The following is a 22,133-nucleotide window of genomic DNA, read 5'->3' on the forward strand; positions in this document are numbered from 1 at the left end:
AATTGTCCCCGACTACTCTTCTGCTTGTCCCTACCAACTGAACTGCTTCCACCGTTCCCGATCCGGATTGTCTGACCACGCTCACTGCCGCCTGCCCTGACCCACCGCCTGCTAACCGATTACGCCTCTGTCTGACTTCCTGCAACTACAACCTGCCTGCGGTCCTTGCCACTGGGCTCCACCTCCAGCCAGCTATCTTCTGACTCAGATGAGCCTGTAGGATTGTAACAATATTGGTTGCGCTAACCCCTGATTTGTTCCTTATGGACTGTAGACAAATATGTATAGAACAGTTCTACACAACTTTTTTGGTTTAAGGTAACTCACGGTTTTCAGGGGTGCTGGATTCCCGAGGATGTGCCTGGACGCGGCGTCCCACATGGTCTATGGCACTGATCTTACCTCTAAATATGGCTACCCCTTTGTGGAATGTTTCGTGTGGTTGCTTCTTTCTTTCGGCAATCTTCCGTGGCAAACACTAAGTACTGTGCTGTGTTTAGACCTTGTGAGTCCGCGGTCCTCGAGGTTCCCGGCGGTGTATGCTTCCGGGTATGATGACCAACCTCTCCATGTGACTTGAAAACTCTGATCATGTGACACGGACGTTCCGTACTTTATCATGTGACACGGAAGTTCAGTGAGTCACTGATGAAGGGACTTGAGGTCCCGAAACGCGTTTGGGAAAGGAGGGTTCATCGTCTACGAACGTGATCACGAAAGAAAGGATCCCTACAGCAGCTATCTTCGAAGCAGTTACCATCGTATTCGAAATATCGAAGAAGTTATCATCGAATTTAAAGTACGGAACTTCCATGTCACATGATCAGAGTTTGAAGTCACGTGGAGAGGTTGGTCATCATACCCGGAAGCATACACCGCCGGGAACCTCGAGGTTCAAAGTCTGATAAAGTTCAGAACAAACTGCTGAGAAGGCTCTCCTTCTCCTGGTGACTTCTGCTGAGTAAGCAGCGAAGATAATCAGCCTTGCTCCTTTCAGCTCAATAGGGTCTGCCCTCTTCTTGAAAGAGTGGCAGTTTTATCTTGGAAGTCTAAGTATTTAACTATTACTTGTCTGGGTCGGCGATTTTGCCCCATATTACCTGCATTGTGATCTCTGGTTCTCAGGTCTGGACCCAGCCGGTGAGCCCTTTCCACCTTGCATATATTGTTTAACCCCAGAAGATCAGGTATGTCACGTTCACATATATTGTGTAGATCTTTTGCAGGGATAGATTCAAGGATCCCCACTATTCTCAGGTTATTTCTCCTGGATCTACGGTATTTTCTAGATCTTCAACTCGTTCCCATAGCTTGTTATTTTACCTCCGTAAGGGTATGTTCACACGGACCTGTGCTCCCCGTGGCCGTATTACGGACCGCATTTGCGGATCCGCAATACACGGGCCCCGTTCCGTGCGCATTCCCGCATGCACTTCAATGGGTCCGCAAATCCAGGAAAAGCGGAATGTAAGCACGGAACGGAACCCTAGGAAGCACTACAGAGTGCTTCCGTGGGGTTTCGTCCCGTACTTTCGTTCCGCAAAAAGATAGAACATGTCCTATCTTTTTGCAGAACGGGCTGATCGCGGACCCATTAAAGTGAATGGGTCGCGATCCGTGCGGCTGCAACGCGGTCGGTGTTCGTGCATTGCGGCCCGCAGCACGGCCACGGGGCACACACGTTCATGTGAACATACCCTAAGCCTGCGGGTTTGTGAAATATATTCGGCTGTATTAATTTCCAGCGTGTGAATACGGGATTCGGCCTCTTCTATGCGAACTCCCTGATGTTGTAAGTCCTCATGTACTTGTTGCAGCGAGGTTATTCTGTCCGCGATGGGAGCGCAACTAAACGGAACGGAATGCATTTTGGTGCATTCCGTTTCGTTCAGTTTTGTCCCCATTGACAATGAACGGGGACAACACGGAAGCGTTTTCTTCCGCTGTTGTGATCCTATGACGGATCTCAATAGCGGAAAAGGAAAACTCTAATGTGAAAGTGGCCTGACGTGTTAAGTAAAGAATGTCCGTTTTCAATGGCTTTTGTCATGAGATAACCGATGTAACTCTGTGCCATGTCTTATCACACATCATACTTATTAGGTGTCTTGTATTAAAGGGAACCGGTCACCATGGAAATGCAATGTAAGCGACAGGCGGCGGGTTATAGAGCAGGAGGAGCTGAGCAGACAGATGCAGAACTTCATGGAAACTATATATAATCTGCTCTGCTCCTCCTGCGCTATAACCTGCTACCCTGGCAGGATCCCTCTAGTTACTGTTCAACCCTCATGAGAATACCTTCAAAAAGCAGAAGGAAGCTCCATACCAGATTTATGACCAAGATATTAGATTATGTAAGCCGCCAACCTTCTGGATTTACCACCCCTCCCACCATAATATATCCTGTTCTCTAAGACAATATATTTGTGGTTTTGTGGTTTAAAACCAAAATTGCATTATTTCTTAGCGGTGCCTGCCGTTAGTAGATGAATCATTGGAAATCCAGTCCATTAACTGTATGAACCCTTTTCTTCAGTCTATCCTGCATTTGCTTCAAGCCTTAGGCTGAGTTCACACGGGGGCGAGTATTCCGCGCGGGTGCAATGCGGGAGGTGAACGCATTGCACCCGCACTGAATCGGGACCCATTCATTTATATGGGGCTGTGCACATGAGCGGTGATTTTCACGCATCACTTGTGCGTTACGTGAAAATCGCAGCATGCTCTATTTTGTGCGTTTTTCACGCAGCGCAGGCCCCATAGAAGTGAATGGGGTTGCGTGAAAATCGCAAGCATCCGCAAGCAAGTGCGTATGCGGTGCGATTTTCACGCACGGTTGCTAGGAGACGATCGGGATGGAGACCCGATCATTATTATTTTCCCTTATAACATGGTTATAAGGGAAAATAATAGCATTCTTACTACAGAATGCATAGTACAATAGCGCTGGAGGGGTTAAAAAAAATTTATAAAATAATTTAACTCACCTTAATCCACTTGCTCGCGCAGCCGGCTTCTCTTCTGTCTTCATCTTTGCTGTGTGCAGGAAAAGGACCTGTGGTGACGTCACTCCGGTCATCACATGATCCATCACCATGGTAAAAGATCATGTGATGGACCATGTGATGACCGGAGTGACGTCACCACAGGTCCTTTTCCTGCACACAGCAAAAAAGAAGACAGAAGAGAAGTCGGCTGCGCGAGCAAGTGGATTAAGGTGAGTTAAATTATTTTTTTTTAACCCTTCTGTGAAGAAGTTCGGGTTTGGGTACCAAACATGCAGATTTTTCTCACGCGCGTGCAAAACGCATTACAATGTTTTGCACTCGTGCGGAAAAATCGTGCATGTTCCCGCAACGCCAGTGTGAATTCAGCCTTAGGCTAGATCTACACGACGACATTTTGTTGCACCAATGTCGCGCGACATTTTTATAATGGTATTCTATGGAGTCGACGTGCAACATTCTGCGACTGCGAGGCGGCAGTCGCACAAAATCCATTTGAGATGGATTTTTCTGCGACTGTTGTGCCGCAGTCGCAGCATGTTGCACGTCGCAGTGCGACACCATAGACTACCATTATAAAAATTGTCGCGCAACAAATGTTGCAGTGTAGTTGTGCCCTACGTGTCGCGCGACACATGTTGTCGTGTAGACTTAGCCTTACAAGCGTCCTATCCTACTGGAGGTGCGGAGCCGCTCCATTCTGTAAATGCTACGTACATTAATAAACACTAAAAGCGACTCCTCGTTCAGCTACATCTCTAGAAAATACAAATGTTACGGTTCTCAGAACGCAGGAATAAAAGAAAAGAAAAATTTAAAATTGCTACAAACTAACGGCCAAAATAAACAATCTCTACATGACAAGAGGATAATTGTAAGATTTGTGGGGTCCTGATGACAAGAATGGTAGAAGTAAAGTGTCACAGTCGTTGCCTTTGGAGGTGACCTTCTGTCTATGCTCTCGCTGCAGCTCCATTTCTGTGTGTTCTTTGATTCTTTATGGGTTAACTCCCCTGTGTTTCTATCAGGAGTTAATCCTCTGTCTGCTCCATGGGTGTGGCCTCTCTGCTGCACCCATGGAACCTGTATATAAGGCCTCCTGCACACGACCGTTGTGTGCACCCGTGACCGTTGTGCCGTTTTCAGTTTTTTTTCGCGGACCCATTGACTGTCAATGGGTCCGTGGAAAAATCGGAAAATGCACCGTTTTGCAGCCGCATCTGTGATCCGTGTTTCCTGTCCGTCAAAAAAATATGACCTGTCCTATTTTCTTGACGGACAACGGTTCACGGACCCATTCAAGTCAATGGGTCCGTGAAAGAACACGGATGCACACAAGATTGGCATCCGCGTCCGTGGCCGTAGGTTACTTTCATACAGACGGATCCGAAGATCCGTCTGCATAAAAGCTTTTTCAGAGATGAGTTTTCACTTCGTGAAAACTCATATCCGACAGTATATTCTAACACAGAGGCGTTCCCATAGGGATGGGGATGCTTCTAGTTATAATATACTACGAATTGTGTACATGACTGCCCCCTGCTGCTTGGCAGCACCCGATCTCTTACAGGGGGCTGTGATCCGCACAATTAATTGTGCATATCATAGCCCCCTATAAGAGATCAGGGGCTGCCAGGCAGCAGGGGGCAGACCCCCCTCCCTCCCCAGTTTGAATATCATTGGTGGCCAGTGTGCGGCCCCCCCCCCCCGGCCCCCCCTCTATTGTTTTAATATCATTGGTGGCCGCACACTGGGGGGGGGGGGGCCGCACACTGTGCCACCAATGATATTAAAACAATAGAGGGGGGGCCGGGGGGGCCGCACACTGGCCACCAATGATATTCAAACTGGGGAGGGAGGGGGTCTGCCCCCTGCTGCCTGGCAGCCCCTGATCTCTTACAGGGGGCTATGATTAGCACAATTAACCCCTTCAGGTGCGGCACCTGAGGGGTTAATTGTGCTGATCACAGCCCCCTGTAAGAGATCAGGTGCTGCCAGGCAGCAGGGGGCAGTCATGTACGCAGTTCGTAGGATATTCTAACTTGACGCATCCCATCACCATGGGAACGCCTCTGTGTTAGAATATACTGTCGCATATGAGTTTCACGATCTAACTCAAATCCGATGGTATATTCTAGCATAGAGGCGTTCCCATGGTGATGGGGACGCTTCAAGTTAAAATATACCATCGGATTGGAGAAAACTCTGATCCTATGGTATATTAACTCCTGACTTTACATTGAAAGTCAATGGGGGACGGATCCGTTTGCAATTGCACCATATTGTGTCAACGTCAAACGGATCCGTCCCCATTGACTTGCATTGTAAGTCAGGACGGATCCGTTTTGCTCCACACGGCCAGGCGGACACCAAAACGACTTTTTTTTCATGTCCGTGGATCCTCCAAAAATCAAGGAAGACCCACGGACGAAAAAACGGTCACGGATCACGGACCAACGGAACCCCGTTTTGCGGACCGTGAAAAAATACTGTCGTGTGCAGGAGGCCTAAGGCTGAGGTTTCCTCAGTTCTGTGTCAGCTCTCCTGGTGTGTGTTGTCTTGTCCTGCGCCTTGTTTGTACCCACTCTCCCATGCTGCTGACCCATGGGATCTGTGTCTGTCTGCGCTCTGTGGGTTTCCCTACTTGTTCATTGATGTCCTCTTTCCTGTGTTTCTGTTATCTGTTCTGCCAGTTATGTTTTAGTTACCTTGTGTGTATTCATGTCTCTGTTCAGCAAGCCCTTGCTGCACCTTTCTTTGCAGCAGAGTGCCATGGGTAAGGCCATGCAGTTTACTACTGGTGGAGCAAGTCCTTCTCTGCTCATTGTCACTCCTGTTTCCTTGCTATGTACTCCTGCTTGTGTTATTAGTTGCCCTGTTTGTATTTGCCTGTCTATGTTATGTTTGCCTATGTTCCGTCGATACCTTCTGGTACCTGTTGTCCATTCGTTCCTACTGTCACTGTCTAGTTCACGCTCCAGAGGGGACCCTGGCAACTTCCTGCTGCAAAGCCTAACCCTACCATCTGGGGCCCTAGTGAATACCAGGAGTTGCTTAGTCACGCCCCTCTGGAGTATTACTAGACAGTGGCGCAGTGGGGGTTTTCTACCACTGTGCTGACGGTACATAGAGCTCATGTTTTGTTTGTGCTGCCTTCCCTGGTTTTTGTTTGTGCAATAAACTCTTGTGTGTCTGTACCTGATTTCCGTTTATTTATTGCTTGACGACGCGGTGGTCTCTCCTGGGACCTCCTACTCATGACATAAAGTATCAGGGAGGGCATGCGCACTGTCGCCCCATTCATCTCTATGACAAGTACAGACCTATTATCGGCTATCTCCGGCTGTCCTAGAGTTTGATGGAGCAGGAGCACACATGCCTGACCACCTCACCACTCATGTGAGGACCCCAATTATTGTGGCAGTCCTCCAGTGTGTCCTGAACACAATGCAGAGTGTCCTGGGGTGCCGCACTGAGTGTCCTGGGTTCCACTACCATCTCTACTTTACTTTTTGGCAGAAAAACAAACAAAATAGCGCCGCTGCGCAGTGGTAAAGACCTGAGGAGAGTGTGAGGTACTAGAAAAGATAGGGACCAGACCAAACGTTAGGCAATGTTTTCATTTGCTTGACCAATTTTTAAAATAAGTGCCGTCTAGTGGCCAAAAGTGGAACTGTAAAAAATAATTTCATTTTAAGTACAACTAAGGCTACTTTCACACTAGCGTCGGGCCCCGAACACATCCGTCCAGCTACCAATGCATTCTGAGTGGATGCGGATCCGCTCAGAATGCATCAGTCTGCAGCGTTCGGGTGTCCGCCTGGCCGTGCGGAGGCAAACGGATCCGTCCAGACTTACAATGTATGGCTCAATTTTCAAACGGATCCGTCCCCCATTGACTTTCAATGTAAAGTCTGAAGCTACTTTCACACTTAGAATTTTTTCTACAATATAATGCAGACGGATCCGTTCTGAACGGATCCCAACACTGCATTATATGAGCGGATCCGTCTGGGCAGACCCCAGACGGATCCGCTCTGAACGCAAGTGTGAAAGTAGCCTAAAATGTAAAATTAAGAAATACTTTTTATTTTATTCACAAACCCTATTCAGGTGTATGAAACAGTTGCAGAAATGTCTGTAACAAATCTGCAACATGTGAACGAACCATTAAACAAGATGTGAATGAGAATGATTCCACCCCAGGCACCATCTATGGCCCGGAGGCCCTGACTCCACCGCCTCCTCCTGTTGAGTGGGACGAATGTTGTTTATGTTTTGAAGGGGCCCAGTTCAGGAAGAGGGAAGCCAAGACACAGGACGGAGCAACCACAGTGCCGGAATATTCTCTTATCTGTATGTTACATGTGTTATATATACGTAAGAGCTCAGAATATGTAATTATTAACTCTTTGTAGGTGAGTGCGAACTGTGCATTAGAGTGTCAGCTCCTAAAGCTCTCTATGACTAGGAGGGGAAATATTCAGGGGTGGAAACTTTCACATCATCACTGACTTCTACAGAGAGGAAATGCTTGAACCTGCAATACTGAGAAATGTTCTGTAAGGGCCCGGCCTCCTCAGTAAGAGCAGAGGGTGGAGAATCCAGGGCCCGGCTTTACCTACTGCAAACCTAGTGATTATTTAACTCCTGTTTGTCCTCTGTATAACCAACCACTAATGTAAAGACCTCGTACCGTCCTCAGGAACCGGAAGGTAAGAACCATTATTCACCTTCAGTACTGAGAAGGATGTTTTGTGACAGTCCCTTATAGGAAGAGATGGGGCTGACGGTGAGAGATGCTCTGGTCTATGCTCTGGAGAATCTGGAGAAGATGGGATTTAAGAAGTTTCGAAAGAAGTTACATGAAATCGAGGTCAAAGAGAATTATAGGAGGATCCCGAGGGGCAAACTGGAGGACAAGGACTGGGGTGATGTGGCTGATCTGATCAGGGAATACTACAAGGATGTCTACGGGGTGGAGGTGACCCTGCAAGTTCTAGACAACATCAATGAACGGAAAGTAGCCGAGGAGCTCCAGGAAGACTTACAGAAAGGTAACAGGACGGCAAGAACATTTACCTGAAACTAAAGGACACTGTAAGAATAATAGAAAACTCAGTACTGCTCATCATCAGGATCTTCCGTTTAAACTTTTCTTGTATTTTTGTGCAGTGGACAGATTTGTACGGCTGAATGACCTGGAGGAGTCGAGATGTTTAGCCCCAAAAGGTAAGAATGAAATAAAACAAGATTTTTTCAACTTCTGCTCCATCTCAGTGATGGCTACAGAAACCTGTACTGTAGAATGATGACACTGGCGCTGTATCCTGCGTGGCGCTGTATCCTGCGTGGCGCTGTATCCTTCATGGAGCTGTATACTGCATGGCGCTGTATCCTGTGTGGCGCTGTATCCTTCATGGAGCTGTATACTGCATGGCGCTGTATCCCACATGACGCTGTATCCCACGTGGCACTGTATCCCGCGTGGCGCTGTATACTGCGTAGTGCTATATCCTCAGGTGTAAACTCACCATCAATTTCATCCCTTCTGGACCTGCACTATGGATGCATTGCTCAAGAGGAGACTTCACTCACTCCTCTCATGAGAGAGCTGCAGGGCAGGACAAATCGTTTTTCTATCGATGCAGAATCACTGGGTATTCGTGGGTAAAAGTAATGAATATTCTCTGAAAATACAAGAAATGATGTGCTTTTCAGGCAGGCCAATGATGCTCGGCCTGAGTGACAGCGGGGAGATGATGTGCTCCGTCACGCTGGAGACATTTTATCCTGGATATCTCCATATTGAATGGAAGTGTAGACGAGAGACGTCAACAGAGGTTTTATCATCCCAAGAGGTCTACAGAGAAAGTCCTGATGGAAGATCATTCTCAGCGAGTAGTGAGGTCAGAATTTCCCAGGATCTCCTCAGATGTCCAGAATCCACAGTACACGTCAGCTGGGAACACGAATATACAAGCACCAAGGGGCAGCAAACCTTCTCAATCAGGGATCAAGGTAAGAAGACATCCACATCCAGCTATAGGACACGATATATCGCCACATTCAGGCACCTGAGATTAATGGTGCTGTTTGCTGGGATCTTCACACTTGTATATCCACATGTAATGTCTCTCTCCCATAGATTTCCTTTGGAGGCCAGCAGTCGATGAGATACAGACACCACAGCGTTTATACCATGAAATCCCCGCTGTCCTACAGTGCCACATATCAGGATATTACCCGGACGCCGTCACTGTGAAGTGGTTCAGGAAAAATAATCGTAATCTTGAGTTATGTGAAGAGTCTGATGAGGTGTCAGTTCCAAAAATCAGATCAAGTAAAAACCCTGACAACACCTACAGCTGTACAGCAAGGCTAATGATGACGCCTAGACTGAGAAACCACCAGGGGGCAGAATACATTTGCCGAGTAGAACATCCTTCTCTGGAAAAGGCAATCCAGAAAAGCTCAGGAGAAATCAAACTGCTGGGTGAGGTCCTATGAGAAGCTGATATGTAAGGCCAGTGGTCACACATCTGCACAGGCTTGAACTGGCCCACAGGGGTGCGGGTGAATCCACTTGTGGCCCCAAGCAAGGTGGCCCCCTAGTCTCCCACCCCTGCACATCTTACACTACATATAAACAGGCAGCGTACAGCATCTCAACCAGCCTAAACGGCCATATAGAAGAATGGTGGGGTAGATTATTCACAGTTTATTAGTATAGATGACTTTTAGACACTAAGGCTTCTTGCAGACGAACGTAAGTTGTCCGTGTCCGTGCCCGTGCTGTGGACCACAACTTGCGGTCCGCAATGCAGGGGCACCGACCATGGGGCTCAGACCCATTCACCTAAAGGGGTCTGCGATCCCTCCGTTCCACAAAAAGATAGAGCAAGTTCTATCTTTTTCCGGAATGGGAGCACGGAACGGAACACCACAGAAGCACTCCGTAGTGCTTTCGTGGGGTTCCGTTCCGTAATTCTGTTCTGCATCTCTGGATTTGCGGACCCATTCAAGTCAATGGGTCCGCATCCTTGATGTGGAATTCACATGGAACGGTGCCCGTTTATTGCGGATCCGCATATGCGGTCCGCAATACGGCAACAGGCAGCACACGCTCGTCTGCAAGAGGCCTAAGGCAGGCCAGCCGGTATCCTCGATTCCTAGGGACCCACTTTCTTGAAGTCGCCGCAGGTACCCCCTTAACCAATCACCTTACAACATCTTGCTGCTGTCCGCCGGTGTGTGAACGGGTAGTATTTGCATGTATCTGTGTAGTGGGCCCCCAGAATGAATTTTACTGGTGGGCCCTAGGCACCCCAGTCTGACACTGCATCTGCACGGCGCCCCCGAAGATCAGTAATGATGTGATGAAAAATAATAATTTCTTATGATTATAAAACGTCCAAAGTAACTGAATAGTGCAGAGGGTGCGGAGCTCAGACGGGGCCTTCTTCGATGCAGGTCCTGCCCGTCTTGAACAGTGCACCCCCGACTTCCATAGACAGCAGTAAGACGAGGTCTATCAGGATGTAGTTACATCTGTTTTTTGTCGTTTTTTTCTTCAATTCTTCATAATTTTCTTGTTTTCTTCATAAATGTTCTAATCTGTGCAGCAAAACCTCAGCCGGAGCCCATAGTGAAGACGCTTCTGGATAACATGTCAGTGCAGTTCTCCTTGCATCTTAAGAACTTTTACCCTAAAGACATCAAAGTGAAGTGGCATCGGGGGGAGACACAGGTCAGAAAAGGGGTGAAGGAGGGGTTCAGACAGAGAGATGTGTTCACAGAACGTGAAGATTCCTTGTTTGATGTCGTCAGTGAAAGTCGTTTTCTGGGATTGTGCTTTAGAGATCCCCAGTATAAAGCGTATGTAACCTGGGAGCACGAAACGATGGACGGACCTGAGACCATGACGTTGTCTGTGAGAGGTGAGAGCTTATACGGCACTAAACTACCATGTGTATCATTCTGCTTTACTGACAATTCTTACCCCCTGCTTGTTCAGGGTCTGCACAGTTTACTCTCTTTGACACTGTTACACCAGGCCCTGTACAGTCATTGCGAGAAAGAACATCCTTATTCCTTTAAGATGTTCATATATATCATCAGGTGAATTATACTAGGCATCAAAACGTATGTCACAATCACTGAAACTAAGACTGGCGTTTTAGACAGGTGTAGAAAATAGGGCCTACCAGTCCGTCCCCTTCCACGCCCACTTTTTTTTTAGACCTGGCGTCCATGGGGAAAAGTCGTAGATTTGAGCTGCAATCTGTGCCAGGAATATGCCTAATATAGGTCAGGTCAACTTTAATTAATACTGTTAGTCAGTGCTCTGTAAATCAGGGCTGGACAAAATCACCAGCTTGTTCCATACAGTGTAAAAGCTTGGATTTGCTCGGTGCATTCAGCCTTCTGGAAGCTCACACCGGCACACACCGCATTCTCTAGGCCAGGGATGCTCAACCTGCGGCCCTCCAGATGTTGTAAAACTACAACTCTCACAATGCCCTGCTGTAGGCTGATAGCTGTAGGCTATTTGGGCATGCTGGGAGTTGTAGTTTTGCAACAGCTGGAGGGCCGCAGGTTGAGCATGCCTGCTCTAGGCAATACTTTACTCTTCAACACGGACAAGCCTATAAAGATGCAATATGCGATAGTACAGTGCTTATGTAAGGGTCAGCTCCTAGAATACTGTTTTTGACAAATATCTGCAATATTGTACTACATAGATTGTGATGACTTATTTCAGCCACTAGAGGCCGCTGTGGCTCTGAGTAAGAGGAAGCTGAACTGTTTCTGAGATACACAAGAGGTAGGAGGAGCCAGAAGTTCCCGGGGTTGGAGTCCTGGCTGGAGGTGTTTGTGCGCCCTGGGATCTGTGAGGATGGCTGCCATGTTAGGAGCCAAGTAAAGGCTAGTGATGGGACATGGAGCCTGACTGATGGAGTCCTGAGAAGCTGGCTGTGTTGGAGACAGGCCAAGATAGACTCTGAACTGAAGTGCTGCAGCTGTGACCCAGAGATAGAGACTGCACAGTGTGTTCCAGAGGAGTGGGACCGTGTGTCAGAGACAGTACAAGCCGGATCCTTCCTGCCAGAGCTGAAGAAATCTGCATCTGCTGTAACCAGAGAGAGAAAGACAGACAAGCAAGCGACCGGACCTGGAGCCAGACTGCATCTTATTGGATCCAGGAGAATCTGCAGAACTGTGAGTGGCACCGGTGCTTATCTGTGATAGGTTATAGATTCAGGGACTTAGTGCGCTGTAGAAGCGTCCCCTGGGTAGCAGGGCTAGATAGGAGTATATTAGCTGAGTGTAGCCTGGACTCTGATGTTTTTGCTGTGGAATGCATTTATTCTAGCTCTTGTTCAAGCATTCTGTATAAGCCTGTTTATACTGTTAATCTGATTTTCCGGCAGTTAGATCTTGTTCTTTAATAAAGCTGGTATATCTTCAGCCTCCTTGTCTGCTGTACTGTACTTGAATCCTGCCTTGCGGTCTCTTCCTCCCCTGACCGCTACAAGTGGCGCTGCGAGCAGGGTACAGTCACAGAGATGGAGGCGGCTGAAGGCAATGTGCATAATGCTAATGTAAGCACCTCAGGCAATGGTGGAACCCCTGCAACGGCCCTCCCTATGGGCACATTGTTTAACTTGCTACCCAAATTTGATGGCCAGAATATGTCACTGTCAGACTGGGTGATAAGGTTACGGAGCACTGCTAGGATTTACAATGTCGGCCCAGAACTCCAGGTGGAAATCGCGTTGGCCGCCTTAGAGGGTGAGGCCCGGAAGACTGTTTTCCTACAACCAGAAGCCACCCGTAGGACGTTGGAAGATATTGTGCAATTTCTAGAGGAAATATACGGTGAGACAACTAGTGCGGGGCACCTCCGGGCAAAGTTCTTTTAACAGATTCAGCGAGAAGAGGAAGGGGTCTCACAATATGGGATGGCGTTACAGGGAATATTGGCTGAGGTACAGAAAAAAGAGGCAGACGGAGTAACCGGCCTGGGAGCCGTAGACCGGATACTGCGGGAACAATTCATTCTGGGACTCTACAGCACTCCCCTGAGACAGGCCCTGAGGGAATGAGTCAGGGTGGACCCTGCACTAACCTTCCGACAAATATTGGCAGAGGCTGTGGCACGGAGCAAAGAGGAAAGTTATGCATCCGGAGTGATACGGACCCAGACCGTCACACCCCATGGAGTTACAAAGAGCGTAGAGGTCCTAGTCAGAGTGGTATGAGACTTACAGAGCTCCCTGAGTGCTATGCACGAAAAGTTGACGCACCTGGAAAAACGGATGGAGTCGTGCTATCTCCCTGAGGCGGCCTGTCCGGCCCAACAACAAGCCTATCAGGCGACCCTACAGGTTCCTACACCAGAACGTCCTCACCTTAAGTTGCCTCCCCACCAAGTTCTAGGGGCACCTCCCGCACGCAGGCGGAGAGGGGGCCGTCAAAGGGCACAGTGTTGGCGGTGTGGAAATATAGGACATTTTGCCAGAGAGTGTTGGAGTGAGCCGCCTGGACACCCAGAACCGCTGGATTATTGGGAGCAACCCCCTCCATACAAACCTACGCAGAGAGCATTTCAACAGCGGATCTGATTCTGTGGGACCCGGAAGAGAGTCCCAGCACACCAATCTGTGGTAACTCCGCGAGAGGAACGTCCCAGTGGTGAGTTGAGCGAGTGTTGGGAGGTACGGCCATACAAAGTGAGCAAGGGAGTGTATCCCAATGGTCCGTCTTACAAAGTGCAGGTTGAAAATGAGGAGTCTGCCTCACGGTCTCTACATAGGAATATGCTACGGCCATGCCGGTCCGAAGATTCTGCACCTATTTAGAGAACACCTCCTCTTCTCATCTCCGATGGAAACAAATGTGAAGGCTGGTGGACCGTTCCTGACACTGCGGAAGGTCCCCAGGCTGCAGGTGATGAGGCTCCTGCTACAGAACCCCTACCGACTCGCAATGAGGAAGAACCCAGGTTAACAGCTCCCAGTGGAGAAAGTCAGGTCGTAACGGATAGTCAAGACCTCCGAGATCTACTGCAGGGGTTCCACCAAACAGGTACGCTGCCGATCAGTTCCTTGGGTCTACTTGTATGCGTTGTGGACAAGGTGAGGCTGCGTTTAGAAGTTGTACTAATCATTCCTTTTGCATGGACTATATAGCGAGGCCGAGGACGGCCACCTTTAAAGTGGGGGGGGCATGTAAGGGTCAGCCCCTAGAATACTGTTTTTCACAGATATCTGCGATATTGTGCTACATAGACTGTGATGACTTATTTCAGCCACTAGAGGCCGCTGTGGCTCTGAGTAAGAGGAAGCTGAACTGTTTCTGAGATACACAAGAGGTAGGAGGAGCCAGAAGTTCCCGGGGTTCGAGTCCTGGCTGGAGGTGTGTGTGTGCCCTGGTAGTTGTGAGGATGGCTGCCATGTTAGGAGCCAAGTAAAGGCTAGTGATGGGACACGGAGCCTGACTGATGGAGTCCTGAGAAGCTGGCTGTGTTGGAGACAGGCCAAGATAGACTCTGAACTGAAGTGCTGCAGCTGTGACCCAGAGAAAGAGACTGCACAGTGTGTTCCAGAGGAGTGGGACCGTGTGTCAGAGACCAGTACAAGCTGGATCCTTCCTACCAGAGCTGAAGGAGATCTGCATCTGCTGTAACCAGAGAGAGAAAGACAGACAGGCAAGCGACCGAACCTGGAGCCAGACTGCATCTTATTGTACCCAGGAGAATCTGCAGAACTGTGAGTGGCACCGGTGCTTATCTGTGATAGGTTATAGATTCAGGGACTAGTGATGAGCGGCAGGGGTCATATTCGAATTCGCAATATTTCGCAAACATTTTGTAGAATATTCGTAGAATATTCGCGAATTCGTTATATTCTACGATTTTCTACTCGGAAAATCTGCAAGGTAATGATCGTGTAATATGCAAATTTTTATCGTGAATTTTTCCATTTACAACTATTAGGCTCAGTTCGTAGGAACGCGCTGTAAAACGCTCAAGTGTGAACCCAGCCTTAGACATATTAGTTGTTTTTTTCGAATATTCGCTATATTGCTATAACTGTTTTTTCGAATATTCGTAATATTCTAAAACAAGAATATATAGCAATATAGCGAATATTCAAAAAAAAAAAGAATATAGAGCAATTTAGCTAATATAGTGCTTATAATCTTCTTTGTCTAATACTTGTAATTTTTTTCTCATCTGAAGTTCAGATTGGAAAAAAATTACAACTATTAAAAAAAAAGATTATAGCACTATATTAGCTAAATTGCTCTACATTCGTTTTTTTCCGAATATTTGCTATACATTCTTGTTTTAGAATATTACGAATATTCCAAAAAACAAAGTTATAGCAATATAGCGAATATTCGAAAAAAAATGAATATAGAGCAATTTAGCTACTATAGTGCTATAATCTTCTTTGTCTAATAGCTCTAAGTTGAAAAATTTGCGATAAAAATTTGCATTACGAAAAAAATTTGCAAACACTACTCCTATATTCGAAATATTCGAAATATATATCACTATATTCTAAATATTCGCAAATTTTCGAAGTACCTATATTCGCGATAAAAATTCGAAATTCGAATATTCGTGATCAACACTATCAGGGACTTAGTCAGTGCGCTGTAGAAGCGTCCCCTGAGTAGCAGGGCTAGATAGGAGTATATTAGCTGAGTGTAGCCTGGACTCTGATGTGTATACTGTGTAACGCATTTATTCTAGCTCTTGTTCAAGTATTCTGTGTAAACCTGTTTATACTGTTAATCCGATTTTTCGGCAGTTACATCTTGTTCTTTAATAAAGCCGGTTTATCTTCAGCCTCCTTGTCTACTGTACTGTACTTGAATCCTGCCTTGCGGTCTCTTCCTCCCCTGTCCGCTACACTTAGAAAGGTTACAGAAATGAACACATACATGTAACGCAGTAATAAAACAGGAAGGGATAAAATACAGCAGTCGCAGACCTTTCACTACCTCAGCGATGTGGAGAGACAACCTGGAGTCGGACAGAGATACGATTCTGGTTGCATCTCCATGTGTCTGACCATGTATGAGACAATATGAGCAGTAGGCCGGGTAATTACATGTAAAACGGGAAAACCTATGTGACGTAATTCTAATTTGCGCCAAAACTCCTTGCAGGTAGAGAGAAAACGTATCTTTTAATATATGCAAATAAACGTCTAGAAGCAACGGGGACGTTACCATTACACCTAGAGGCTCAGCTCTCTCTGCATCTGCCGTGCCCTCTGCACCTTGATTGACAAGACCAGGTGTGATCACATTTACACTGCCTGATCCTGTGAATCAATGGGCAGAGGGTCCAGCAGTTGCAGAGACAGCAGAGCCTTTAGGTGTAACAGCCCCTCTTGCTCCTAGAGGCTCATTTGCATATATTATAGGGATTATCCGACACTAACAAATGCCCCCTCCTATGTCGAGCCCCTCACACTGATTCTATTTACCGGGCTCTCTGCGCTGCTCCTGGTCCCTGCATACCGCTGCTTCTCCCCGTGCACGGATAAAAACATCTGATGTTCGGGGGGGGGGGGGGGGGGGGAGAAGCCAATGGCAGGTGACGAGCCTCCCTAGCGTCACCCGCGATGCTAGGGAGGATCGTCCCCGTCACCGCCTGCCAACTGCTGACAGATGCCCTTTAAGCAACCGGAACTTTAAAAAAAAAAATTATTGACATCCCTGCGTAAGGCCTTGTTCATACAGCAGAAGTTGAACTTTGTTTTCTATGAGGGTGTATATAAGTTACTTTGTAATTTATGCATTTTTTGACATTGCAAATATAAAAAAAACAATTCTGACATTGCTCTTTTACTGTATTATTTACACTGTACATATTTCTCACTGAATTGTTCAGGGTATTTCGGTCACGTGGATACCTAATAATTTTTTTTTTTTTTTCTTTTACATCCATTATGCACAACAAAATGTATTTTATGAAAAATAATCGCTTATTTAATATTTTTTGCAAGCTTTTTTCATGTAATTACATTACATTTTTATAATCCCATTAAGGAATTACTGTTGTACAAAATTATTTTATATTTCTGTATTCCCATCCTCCTGTATGCTAAGGCATTGTGCCCTGTGTCTCTATGGCGCAGGCTGTGGTTAGAACAGAAGGATTACAGAATTTACAGTCCTGGGGTCTTTTCTGGGCTGACTGCAGAAGGCTTACCCAGCCTCCGATCATACTGTGGTAATCAAAAGGTTAGCAGTTGGGATTGAAGCTACCTCAGATCCTGGATGATAGTTAGAACTGGAGCTGTTTAGTTAAGTGGTTAAAGCCCAAAAAAATTAAATGGTTAAAGCCAAAAAAAAAAAAGGTCTGCATGACTTTTAGATATTAGAGATAACGGTCCTGATGGTTTTTCTTGCAGATCTGCCCTGGAGGCCAAAGATGGCTGAAATATTTGTCTTTAGGTTGAGCGATAATGTGAGAACCAGGATGTCATGCTGCATTTCTGACTATTTCCCAGATAAACTGACCGTGTCCTGGTATAAGAAGCAAGATGGAGCAGTGTCTGCAGTGCAGGAGTCCAAGGACATCTTCACAGAGGTTTCTCCACATGAAAATAAAAACAAGACATTCGGCTGTGCAGCAATTTTATATTTTACTCCAGATGCGGAGAAGGACGAAGGGTCAGAATTTATCTGTAGGGTGGAGCATCACAGCCTCGAGCATCCGATAGAGAGAAGCACTGGACCCCTCCATATATTCAGGCCTGGTGATTAAAAACCTGGATTCCAGCGACATTACTGTGATGAACGCCATTGCTTCTCCTTAACGAGGAGCCGTCGCCTCTCTCCGGACACGGCTCTTTTAGGAATTACCTGTATTCTATGTGAAAAACCATTCTGGAGCATCGAGCCTCAGATCTCTGAGCCATTCTTGTGTTATTTCTCCAAATAATGTATGAATAGATCACATACTGGAGCTACCAGAGTTCTCGGAAAAGATGTCCCCAAATTATTATTTCATGGAAAATAAAAGTTTTTACTGACACTGACGGAGACAGATCCTCTGTAAAGGGGTTGTTTGGTGTATTGTCAGATGTGCCTGGCGTCGCAGCTCAGCTTTGCTGAAGTTGTGCTCTGCAGCACCAGGTACAGCAGCCACTGATGTATTCCGCAACGTGTGCCGGTGGCCTTATTCTGCTCCTGTAAGTGCCCAAGAGGTAGAGCTTCGTCATGAAGTGCACTGAGATACTTCACAGCCCCTCGCCTCTGCTTTGAGAGACAGCTCTGTGGGCATCTGGTTGGATGCACTTGGAGGAGCAGAACCTGGCAGAATAAAAGTTTATATTCACACTACTACGGCCATTTTAAATCCAACTTTTGTTTTTTCAATAGGAAGAGGGTCATGTGACACATCAAACTTATTGGGAATTTCACAAGAAAAACAATGGTGTGCTTGGTTTTAAAGTAACTTTATTCTTTCATGAGTTATTTACAAGTTTCTGACCACTTATAAAATGTGTTCAATGTGCTGCCCATTGTGTTGGATTGTCAATGCAACCCTCTTCTCCCACTCTTCACACACTGATAGCAACACCACAGGAGAAATGCTAGCACAGGCTTCCAGTATCCGTAGTTTCAGGTGCTGCACATCTCGTATCTTCACAGCATAGACAATTGCCTTCAGATGACCCCAAAGATAAAAGTCTAAGGGGGTCAGATCGGGAGACCTTGGGGCCCATTCAACTGGCCCACGACGACCAATCCACTTTCCAGGAAACTGTTCATCTAGGAATGCTCGGACCTGACACCCATAATGTGGTGGTGCACCATCTTGCTGGAAAAACTCAGGGAATGTGCCAGCTTCAGTGCATAAAGAGGGAAACACATCATCATGTAGCAATTTCACATATCCAGTGGCCTTGAGGTTTCCATTGATGAAGAATGGCCCCACTATCTTTGTACCCCATATACCACACCATACCATCAATTTTTTTGTTCCAACAGTCTTGGAGGGATCTATCCAATGTGGGTTAGTGTCAGACCAATAGCGGTGGTTTTGTTTGTTAACTTCACCATTCGCATAAAAGTTTGCCTCATCACTGAACAAAATCTTCTGCGTAAACTGAGGGTCCTGTTCCAATTTTTGTTTTGCCCATTCTGCAAATTCAGTGCGCCGATCTGGGTCATCCTCGCTGAGATGCTGCAGTAGCTGGAGTTTGTAAGGGTGCCATTTGTGAGTAGCTAATATCCGCCGAAGGGATCTTCGACTAATGCCACTCTCCAGTGACATGCGGCGAGTGCTACGCTGTGGGCTCTTGCTGAATGAAGCTAGGACAGCCACTGATGTTTCTTCATTAGAGACAGATTTCATGCATCCACATTTTGCCAAATCCAACACTGAACCAGTTTCACGAATCTTAGCAAGCAGTTTGCTAACTGTAGCATGGGAGATGGGTGGTCTCGTAGGGTGTCTTGCATTGAAATCTGCTGCAATGACCCGTTTACTGCGTTCACCAGACATCAACACAATTTCTATCCGCTCCTCACGTGTTAACCTCGGCGACAAGTCAATGGCTGTAAACAAAGAGAAACTTGTAAATAACTCATGAAAGAATAAAGTTACGTTAAAACCAAGCACACCATTGTTTTTTGTGTGAAATTCCCAATAAGTTTGATGTGTCACACGACCCTCTTCCTATTGAAAAAAACAAAAGTTGGATTCAAAATGGCCGACTTCAAAATGGCTGCCATGGTCACCACCCATCTTGAAAAGTTTCCCCCCTCACATATACTAATATGCCACAAACAGGAAGTTAATATCACCAACCATCCCATTTTATTAAGGTGTATCCATATAAATGGCCCACCCTGTATATGTTACCTGAGTTCTATGTAGCACTGCATTATGTATATAATAACTCCATGTAGCTGAGTGTGAACTGTGCCATAGTGTCAGCGCTAGTGTTGAACCAAACGAGCTTCGAATCATAGATCCAAAGTCGCTTTGGCCAAAACTTTGTTTGAATGCTGCATGGAGATCCTTCAAATGCATGGGCTCCGGTGAGGTGAAATATGATATCTCCGAAGTCTAGCGAGACGTCGGGTAATAACTTCAGACCTCGATTTTAAAACTTGAAAACTATTTAAAAATTTTAATCCGAAGTTGGCTTTGGTACCGAGGTACCAGCCCGTACTGAAGCTGACTTCGGATTCAAGTTTTAAAATGGTTTCTAAGTAATAAAATTGATGGCCGAAGTTATTCAAAGATGTCCCTCAACACTAGTCAGCTCCTACAACTCTCTGAGACCAGGAAGAGCAATATTCAGTGATGGAAACGTTAACATTGTCACTGACTTCTATAGGCAGAAAATACTCGAACCTGAAAGAGAAATGTTCTGTAAGGGCCCGGCCTCCTCAGGAAGAGCAGAGGGTGGAGATTCCGGGGCCCGGCTTTACCTACTGAAACCTGGTGAATGTTTAACTCCTGTTTGTCCTCTCTATTGTCCTAATGTATAGAGTATGTTCTGTCCTCAGGAACTGGCAGGTAAGAAAGATTATTGTTCCTCCGCTATATTTCCGACCGAGACAAAAAATCTACAGAATCTGAAGTTTATAGAAGGTGAATTCCATTGGAAACAAAGGTGACATATTGATCAATTTACTACTATGCCGAAAAAACATATTCCTGCAGTTAAAATAAACAGAAATTGTGCATAAGTAATAAAAAGTAACAAAGGGATCAGGCCTACACTGAAGGCACAAGAAGTGCGTCATTCTGTCCCGGTCTACTGGATGTATTTCTATCATATTCTTTCATAGGGTTGTCTAAAAAAAGTCAGCCCTGATAAGTGGTTTACTGGTGGAGATATGAAGGAACATGTATTAAGCTGAACAGTTCCTTAGAGGGAGAGATGGGGCTGACGGTGAGAAAAGCTCTGGTCTTTTAGAGCAAAGGCATTAGTAATCACTGCTCCCTATACTGTGGAGGAGATTGCTGCATGTAAATGTGTCTCCTCCACTGACGAGCAGGCAATTGTCAGGAAGAAATGCTTCCTTCCCAACAATCGCCTGCAATTGGCCGGTGTAAGGAGATCTTAAAAGACGGGTCTTTGTAAATTAGCCACATTATATACATGAGGATATTGTGTGCTTTTCAGCCAGGCCAATGGCGCTCGGCGGCGAGATGATGTGCTCCGTCACGCTGGAGACATTTTATCCTGGATATCTCCATATTGAATGGAAGTGTAGACGAGAGACGTCAACAGAGGTTTTATCATCCCAAGAGGACTACAGAGAAAGTCCCGCACATTGCAGGCCGCAATACGGCAACGGCCATGTGCATGAGGCCTTATACACAGGAGATGCCCAGGTTATACCAGCATGGTCCATATCACTATATACAGGAAGATGTATAACTTATACCAGCTGTACATATATAATTATATACAGAAGATACCCAGGTTATACCAGCATGGTCCATATCACTATATACAGGAAGATGTATAACTTATACCGGCTGTACATATATAATTATACACAGGAGATGCCCAGGTTATACCAGGATGGTCCATCTTCTTGTATATAGTGATATGGACCATGCTGGTATAACCTGGGCATCAACTGTATATAGTTATATATGTACAGCTGGTATAAGTTATACATCTTCTTGTATATAGTGATATGGAGCATGCTGGTATAACCTGGGTATCTCCTGTATATAATTATATATGTACAGCTGGTATAAGTTATACATCTTCCTGTATATAGTGATATGGAGCATGCTGGTATAACCTGGGTATCTCCTGTATATAATTATATATGTACAGCTGGTATAAGTTATACATCTTCTTGTATATAGTGATATAGACCATGCTGGTATAACCTGGGTACCTCCTGTATATAATTATATATGTACAGCTGGTATAAGTTATACATCTTCCTGTATATAGTGATATGGAGCATGCTGGTATAACCTGGGTATCTCCTGTATATAATTATATATGTACAGCTGGTATAAGTTATACATCTTCTTGTATATAGTGATATAGACCATGCTGGTATAACCTGGGTACCTCCTGTATATAATTATATATGTACAGCTGGTAT

The 22,133-nt window shown here is 46.0% G+C and overlaps 1 protein-coding gene and 1 gene segment (V, D, J or C); both read left to right on the forward strand.

Annotated features, from left to right (window-relative positions):
- Positions 1–1,087: 1,087 nt before the first annotated feature.
- Positions 1,088–22,133, forward strand: part of LOC121007497 — a 38,860-nt gene continuing 17,814 nt past the window's right edge. Inside the window, exon 1 of one of the 2 annotated variants that reach the window (XM_040439447.1) lies at positions 1,088–1,187. The gene's annotated coding sequence lies outside the window, so the exon portion shown is untranslated. Of the gene's footprint in view, positions 1,188–20,168; positions 20,471–22,133 lie in introns of those variants that run through there. The other variant, XM_040439443.1, reaches the window with a different exon arrangement.
- On the forward strand, positions 7,919–18,072 carry LOC121007498. The segment is given in 6 exon segments: positions 7,919–8,025; positions 8,182–8,240; positions 8,730–9,029; positions 9,157–9,504; positions 10,634–10,948; positions 17,447–18,072. Coding segments are annotated over 6 exon segments (1,383 nt in total).

This window comes from Bufo bufo, chromosome 7 (assembly GCF_905171765.1).
Source record: "Bufo bufo chromosome 7, aBufBuf1.1, whole genome shotgun sequence".
Lineage (NCBI taxonomy): Eukaryota > Metazoa > Chordata > Amphibia > Anura > Bufonidae > Bufo > Bufo bufo.